The sequence below is a fragment of the Ovis canadensis genome, chromosome 20 (genome assembly GCF_042477335.2).
Source record: "Ovis canadensis isolate MfBH-ARS-UI-01 breed Bighorn chromosome 20, ARS-UI_OviCan_v2, whole genome shotgun sequence".
NCBI classification, from domain to species: Eukaryota; Metazoa; Chordata; class Mammalia; order Artiodactyla; family Bovidae; genus Ovis; species Ovis canadensis.
Window position 1 is genome coordinate 47,055,830 of NC_091264.1, and position 8,570 is coordinate 47,064,399.

The 8,570-nt window shown below is 40.4% G+C and overlaps 1 protein-coding gene across 10 annotated transcripts in view; it reads left to right on the forward strand.

Moving 5' to 3' along the window:
• The window catches only part of LOC138425582 (cytidine monophosphate-N-acetylneuraminic acid hydroxylase), a 301,978-nt gene extending 293,734 nt beyond the window's left edge, over window positions 1-8,244 (forward strand). For all 10 annotated transcript variants that reach the window (XM_069563627.1, XM_069563631.1, XM_069563630.1 and 7 more), the window contains 3 exons: window positions 3,377-3,492; window positions 5,896-5,992; window positions 6,957-8,244. In XM_069563627.1, coding sequence (XP_069419728.1) covers window positions 3,377-3,492; window positions 5,896-5,992; window positions 6,957-6,965 — 222 coding nt within the window. In that variant the 3' untranslated portion in view covers window positions 6,966-8,244. The remainder of the gene's footprint in view (window positions 1-3,376; window positions 3,493-5,895; window positions 5,993-6,956) is intronic.
• The last annotated feature ends 326 nt before the right edge of the window (window positions 8,245-8,570 follow it).

Here is an 8,570-nt window from a genome sequence, read left to right on the forward strand (position 1 = left end):
TAAATCATGATGAAGGCTTTAACAGCAAGGGGTCTAACTGTAAAGTCTGTATATTTAGACACTGCATTGCTTCTTAAATCTGAATTTACGAAACTTATAAATTAAGGTATCTCTTAACCATAAGAGAGATTTTTCCTTGGAATTTTTAAAATCTTAAGTTTGTTTAAAATATGTCATTGAAAAATAAAGGCGTGTTTTTACAGCTTTTCACATTGCTTCTGTTAAATAAAGCTAGCAACAGCTCTCTTTAATACAAATGAGCAGACTTACCACACTATGGGGCAAATTGTCATGCCTGCCGCATACATGGTGGTCCCTATTTTGACTCAAGTGCTTTTATATCTCAGGATATTAGTGATATTTCAGTATGTTGAGGTTTGTTTAAAGAGGTTATCCTTCGAAGAGCTCCATCTCTTGCCACTTGGAGCCTTCTCATATTGCCTTTTTTGGAGGGGAGACATTCACTGCCTTTCAAACACATGAATATATTTTCTATCATGCCAACTCTCCATCTTTCCTAGATGCCCAGCCCCTAGCGCTCTCAGGAGCTCCTGCTCCGGTCTGGATGGGCTCCTCTCTAGGTCTACCACCAATCTGTCACCCTGTGACCTCCCTCAGCCTCTTCTAGACTGCACCCATGTCTTCACTTCTTTGCTTTCCTCCTTTGTGGTATTTTCTGCTTAGGTATCTGCTGAAGAAAGTTTGCACAGGAGCTACCGTTTAAGTCCTTTCCTGCCTGATCTTGCACAGCAGCTTGCTGAACACACAATGCTGGGTGGCAGTCACTTTCCACGGACGCCTGAAGGCATTGCTCCTTTGGCTTCTAGTTGCATGCAGTGTTGCTTATTCCACTGTGGTGACTTTTAAGAATTAAGGGATTAATCTATATTTACCAAAAAAAAAAAAAAAGACCTTTTCAAGCTGACTCAGGGCTCTCTATATATGGGTAAGACTTATTGTCCAGCAGGCTTTACTTGAAGGTGGGGGTTACATGCTTAAATGCTCACAGATGGACCCCAGGCAGATCTTTAACTAGGTGGAGCTGAGTGGTGACTGGGTCAAGTGGAAAGCATGAGAAGGGAGGAGCCCCTACTGAGTGCCAGCTGATCCGCTGAATTTTCCAGAAAACTTGGATATCTGGATTTTCATGTGAAACATCTAGATTTATAAATGCGGAAGGCCAATTCAGTTTTTTTTAAGGGAGTAGGCTATGAACTATAACCTAGATTGTATGTGGACAAGGGAGCACTCATTTAAGTTTATGAAGGCGAAGAGCCAGCTATTAGGCTGAGGGGCTCCAAAATATCAAAATGTGGAGGTCCTTGTATTTGTGAAAAGGCATCACAAATACACTCCCTGCCTTCATTCTTCCTGTAAAATTGATTCCGTTTAGTCAGAGAACTGTCTGAAGGTATTTGGCTCTGGAACCATGTGTACGCATAGGGAAGTGGGTGTTCACTATTTCATGTACCTAATTTTGTGCTCTGTGCTCCTGCTATTATCCATAGACCTACATCTTCTCGTTCCAAATCTGAATGTCCTTTCTCATACTGTCCTGGATTCTGCAGCCTCTGCCCTGTTCTTTAATGCCACTCACCTACCTGCTTTCCACATTCACATTTGTTAGTTGAAATCTCCCGCCAACAACTCACTTCACTTCTTCGTTGTGGCGGCTCATACCTGTGCAGTTGCTTTGTCAGCAACTTCAGTTGCATCCAGAAGTGAGTGGAAGGCAGGTTATGCATGGGATCCATCATTTTGAACTAGAAGTCCTTTCTCAGCTCCAGTGACACTAGGCCTCCTAATGTCTCTTCTTTATTCTTTGGGGGTCTCTTTCTCCAGCCACCACTTACATCTCCTGTTTTCCATCAGGATTCTGTGCTCAACCCACTCATCTTCTCAAGCCTGTATCTGGGTGAACACATTTGCTAGCACCACTTCCCTGCTAATGGCTCCAAAAATCCGTACGTCCTGCCCAGACTTTGCCCAGCTCCCACCAACACTTTCCAGCTTTGGATTCATTAGAGTCAATTGCCTACTGGATAATATCACCTGGATTTCAAATCCTTGTACCTCATTGTTCAAAATTCAACATGTTGTTCTCTTAAAAGTGCGCTTTCTTGTTTTCTGTCTGATCATTGGCAATGTTAGCGCCTCCGCCCCCTCTCCCCAACCCACCAGTGACTCCAGCTAGAAGCAGAGCTTTTCACCTTATCCCTGTTCCCTCATCCCCAGATCTAATCAAACCACCAAGACCTTTCCATTTTATAGTCCAAACATTTCTCAAAGCCTGCCTGATTCTTCCACGTGCTTGACTCTAGTTTGAAAGATCATGAAAGACCTTCTCTCCTCCACTGCGAGGAATTCGATCTTGATACTGCACCTTAGCTGGGCAGTCCTCAACTTGACAAGCTGCAAAGTCATGTTTCTGAGTCTCTGTTGGCAAAATAAGAGATCCTTTGACCTGTGTTTGCCTTCTCAGTTCACAGTGGATGTCATTGTTTTGTCACGATGGTGTGGGAAAGAGAAATAAATCCAAACACCAGTCTTCTGATCATTCTGTCATTTGTGATAAAGTTGCCTCTACTGGCATTAGCATATTTATCAGGAGAAAAAATGTAATGCCAGATACTGAAAAAGGATGCCAATGAAGTGTTAAAACCATGTCCAACCTTAGTAACTTCCCGTCACACTACTTCGTGCCTTTTTTTTTTTTATTTCATAAATATCTCTTTTTTTCTCACAACAGTAACACAGGAGACCGAGGCTTAGCAAGGTTAAGGTCACATGATTAGTAAGTGCTGAGCTGAGACTCAAAGCCATCTCTGCTTGTCTCCTAACCCTGGGCACCTTTGACTAGTCAACAGATCCTGTGTCAGGAGTTGGGATTCTTGAAAGGTAAGGGCCTTGGCCACTGAATTAAGGTACTCTTGCTCAGTGGCAGGCCTTGTTTTACACATTTTATGTACATTGACTCAGTGAATCTTCACCACAGTCCCTTGAGGGACGGTCTATTATCTCCATTTTATAGATGAGGAAACTGAGGCACGGAATGGTAGCCAGGATCACACAGCTAGACCATGGATTTGAGCCCAGCAATCTGATTCTGTCTGTGCTCTCTGTCACTCTGCCCCCACCTCCCCACTCTGCTCCCCCAGCTCCGGATACATTTCCTGTTTTCCTTCCTTCAATTTCTGTGGCACTCAGATGTGCTCTCCCCGCCTCAGCCTGTGATGTCAACTTCAGTAGGCTTTTCTCCTTGACTTCTCAGACCCCTGCCTTATAGACAGCTGCCTCTTTCAGGGACACAAGGGGTTGATACCGGTGCTCTGTGCTGGCTGGGGCGTCCCTGCTAGTTGTTCCGTATCTGTTTCAGATTCGGAGCCGGGTTGACGTCATCAGACACGTGGTGAAGAATGGCCTGCTCTGGGACGACCTGTATATAGGATTCCAAACCCGGCTCCAGCGGGATCCTGACATATACCATCATCTGTAAGTCTGAAAATGCCTGCCATGCCCTAGGCCACGGCACAGGATGCTGTGGGTGTATAAGCAGTCAGTGGCTGACTCTGCCCCCAAATTTTGATGGGTGTGTGCAATTCCACCATCAGCACTTTCTTTGTTAATCTGTTGAAAAGCGAATTTCGTTAGAAAAATAACATTTTAAAGAGTCGTTTCTACATTCATGCAAATATGTTTCAGTCTCTTTTGAAAGTCTCTTTCTTGGTACAGGAAAGGGAAGGGTGTTTTAAGAGAGAAAAAACGTGCCTGGCCGAGACAGGAACAAGGAGGGGTTGTTTATGTGCAACGACTTGATCATTGAAGACAATCATTTCCCATCTCACATTTTTGTCAGTGCCCAGCTCTGAGCATGACTTTGGTGAGCTAGTTAGTTAAGGAGAATGGCCCTCTGAATCTCTACCTGCTTACACTTTAAAACCATGCAAGTTTCTCATTGCAAAACTGTTTATGTCTTTGAGACTATCATTGGACTAGCTGAGTTAAGGGTCAGGAAGGCCCACTTGCTATCTTCATATTTACAATATAAACAGCAAGAGGGAGAATACTTTCCTATCATTACCACTGACCTTCTGAAAAGTTCAGGAATTTAATCTTAAACAAGCAAAGCCTACTATCTCATTTCTGCCTTGAGCTCAAAAGCACAGGCATGTCTTGAATTTTCTTTTTTATTTCTTTTTGAATGCTTTGAAATGATTTTTAAAACATTTAAAGAATGTAGAAGTATATAAAATAAAAAGAAATAAACCTACCCCACCCACACCTCCCTGAAAACTGTATCTGTTTTCTGCTGTTCCCTCCACCCACTCTCCCAGGTAACACTTTGTGTATCATCCCAGGCCTATTTCTGAGTGCATCAGCACTTCATTAACTTCATTTGTTCTCAATGAAACGTCCCACATAGTTGGGGACGGGAGGTTATTGTTGCTGTTGTTCTTCAACGTCATCCTAGTACATATGTAATTTGCATTGTTACTCATTAATTTATCTTTGGGGTCCCTAGTGTTGGGACACATAGATCAACCTCAAATATTTTACCTGCTAAAAAACATTCCAAGTTTTGCTCATTTTCAGCAGCACTTATACTTCTTGTTCTGGAAAAAAAGGAAATGTAGCAACTTTGGGGGAGACTTGAAGGTTACTTTTCTTTAAAAAAAATAATGCCATCTTGAGTTGGGAAGATGCCCTAGAGAAGGGAAGGGCTACCCACTCCAGTATTCTGGCCTGGAGAACTCCATGGACTATACAGTCCATGGGATCGCAAAGAGTCGGACACGACTGAGAGTCTTTCACTTTCACTTGGAAGTTTCTGGGATACTGATGCTGAAGACTATTTTGGTGTATTGTTTTGATAACACAGGTCATAAATGTAAGAGAATTCCATAATAAATCTTAGAAAGCAGTCACAGCCCAATTTATCTTTGTTGTTCTCAAAATGGCATTTATGAGTTTATTAAATTTTTTTTTCTGGTCATAAAACCAATACATATCTACTGCAGGAAATTTTTTTTTCATGTTTAATTAAAAAAAAAACCCTTCTAAAACAAAATACCATTTAAACAACAAATGACCTCACCATCCAGAGAGGCAATTTGTATTTTGGTATCTAGTTCCTTTTGGAAAAGGAAATGGCAAACCACTCCAGTATTCTTGCCTGGAAAATTCCATGGACAGAGGAGCCTGGCAGGCTATGGTCCATGGGGTCACAAACAGTCAGACACGACTGAACGACTAACACACACACATCTAGTTAATCTTTCGTCACACACAGGCACTTTTTTTTTTTTTTTTAATAAAAATGGGACAGTACTATATATACTTTTGTATCTACGTGTTTACTGAGCAGTCTCTGATGCACCCTGTAAGCTTCTAAATTTTCATTATTTGAAATGACGTTTTGGCAGATAAACTTGTTGATGTGTCGTGCATACGTTCATAGCGGTTTCTTAGGATAAATTCCTAGGAATGGAGCTGCTAGTATCCAACACACGTGCAGCGTGTAGACTTCTGATGCATCTGCCAGATTGTTCTGAGGAAGGCAGCTCACCTTCTCAGAAATATTGTACCAGCCTGCTTACCTGCACCCTCTCCAATACTAGGTCCTAATGCTTTTGTGTATAGAATACAAATCTATATTTTACATATGCTAATTCCTTAAAGCAAGGCCTATTACAGACAAATAAAAATAAGACACAGTTGTCACGTTTTAAGGGACTGCATTCAACTTACTGGAAATGTGAAACTACACAAATATCTAAAACAGCACAAGAATTGCTGTCTCAGGGAGAGCAGAGTACCAGGTACCAGACAGATCTTGGCAAAACAATGGGCATGGACGTTCCCCAAACATATTTTTCTGCTTTATCCCTTTTACAGGTTTTGGAACCATTTTCAAATAAAACTCCCCCTAACACCGCCCAACTGGAAGTCCTTCCTAATATACTGTGGGGAGAGAGGACCTGAGATCTCCCAGGTAAAGCAGCTTGTGGATCTGGGAGACACATTTATATCCATCCCATCACATTTGTTTTTGGCATTTGAAGGTTGGGGGATATATTTAATAAGCTGAAATGGAGGGAGAGATGATAGAATAATCCGGACGGAAGGAGTGAGTGAAGTTAAAAGGTTGGAAAATATAAGATGAATTAGAGCGATGGCAGGTCCTCCTGGTGTGGCAGAGAAGGAAGGGAAAGCAGGAATGAGGCATGAATGGCCCCGGGAGAACAAAGAGTCAGGAGGTATAATGGAGATGCTGAGGAGGTTCTGTAGTTGTGAAAAAGTGGGAGGCGTTAAAGGTAAGGAGGCAGCTGAATGAGGGATTGCCAAGTCCAAGGTCTTGCTGATGGAGCAGATCTGAATAAAGATAGGTGAAAGGACAGCTATATAATGAAAGGGAGCAGAGATGAAGATCTCAGCTGTTGGGAGGTCGATGCACGCATTTCCAAGTTGCCTTAGGAAGGAAGCAGGCGTATGGTGGTCAACACTTGAGACTTGGAAACTGACCACTTGAATTAAAATATTGGTTCTGTCACCTCCTTTGTGACCTTTGGGGAATCTGTGTCTCCGATTTTCATCTATGAAGTGAACATAATAATAGCACCTACCTCATGGGGTTATGTCGTATTCTTCAGGCCTTTTTAGAAGAGTGAGTGGCACACGGTAAGTGTACAATAAACGTTGACCATAACAGCCTTATGAAAGAAACAGGAGAATCATGGGACCTATAACCACTCGTAGGGTGAATCTATGAAAAGTTGGGAGGAGAGTCATTTCAGTTTACAGCCCAGCTCTAGAGTCTCACTTACCTTAAAGCATCATAGACTATATAACCTGAACAAAAGACTAAAAATAAAAAGTCACCTCAGTGCAATAAAAACTGAATAAATACTGAAAAGAGTTTCATACTGCTGTTCATTAGTAATATCTTTAATTCACAGGGATACTAAGCTGCATGAAAAATTCAAGTATTCACTGATGCTGTATCTTGAACATGAAGCTTATACCAAAGACACTATGTATGCCTTACTGACATCAGCAATGGATAATCAAATGTTGTGTTTGTGAAATGTTCACATATCTTATGTTTGTGGATCACTACATAGCCAGAGTATTGATATTTTAATTATTCTGTCCATAATTTTCTGTAAAAGAACCCATGAATGCCATAGGAACAAATTCTCTATGGAAAACAAAGACAACGGGGGATGTAAATCCAAGTACAGAAGAAGTAGAACAGGAGGAGAAAAGGTTTCCTAGAAGACAAGGAAAAGAAAAGGGTTGGGGAGCAGATGCTGGGTTAGGAGAAGAGAAGAAAGGAGAGAAACAGATAAATGAGGGGCTATAAGAAGAAAATAAGGAAGAGAAAAAGTTAAAATGGAACTTAAAAAGAAGGTAAACATAGACATTTTGTTCCTTAATAGATTGACTCCCCAGATAGAGTCCATGAATATAACTGAGTAAGAAGCGTTCATGAGCTGTTTGCAGTTTTTGAAAAAGTTTCGTTGAAGTCATATATTTACCAAAACAAGGCTGCAGAGGCTACCCAAGATGTAAAATTTCATTGGGACTGAAATAATTTTGGTTCAGTGATAAAAATTTATTACTTAACATATATTATAAATTCTAACAAATAATGGTATCTTTGAATAAAATATATGAACACTAGCTAATGATCAAGTGAGTCCTATAGACAAAAATCTTTCAATCTCAATAGAATAATCAACAGTCGAGCCTATATCTTGAAGAAATTAAGAAGTCCTCTTCTGAATACTTGAAAACACTGTTGCAGTGGTTAAAACCCACAACTAATGTATCTGTTTCTGTTAATGTCTGTAGTTTTTGATGATTTTCCTGTGATTAGCACACTATCTCTAGGAATATGTGATTGTTGACTATGTTTCTATTTTAATATTGATGTTTCCAGTACACACAAACCTCTCATTGATCTGAACATCAGAACTGATTTCCTAATTATGTATACTACCTCTTTAACTCTGAAGATTAAGATTTAAGATTCTCCTTAAATCTCATGATTATCTACTTCTTACAAAGATAATAATATGATATTTGATGTCTCTGATTCACTTCATACATTCTACCTATGTTTTGTGATTTATGCTCTATAGTAAATTATTCAATTATTACTGAAAAATAAAGGTAATGTATGTCAGTATATGAATATATGATAAAATGTGTATGAGGAGCAAATAAAAGATTATTTTAAAATATGGATGTTTTCTTACCACCAAGCCTATCTTTATTTTCATGCTGTCTTCCTAGCTATCATCTTCTGATACCCTGACTCCAGCAATTCTTTGATATTACAAGACCTTTAGTCCATTGACCCTGCATGTCCTCACTTTTCCTCTTAGTCGTCTTCGATTCTTTTCCACTTGTGTCCACATCACCCTCTTTTGTCATTTTTCTACCTTACCTGCCCTCTTTCCCTTTCTCATATCTCAGATCTCATTTCCATGACTTCCAAACTATGAGATCATTCTTTATACTTTGCCCTAACATCCACTGTATCAACAGATCCCATCACCTTTACT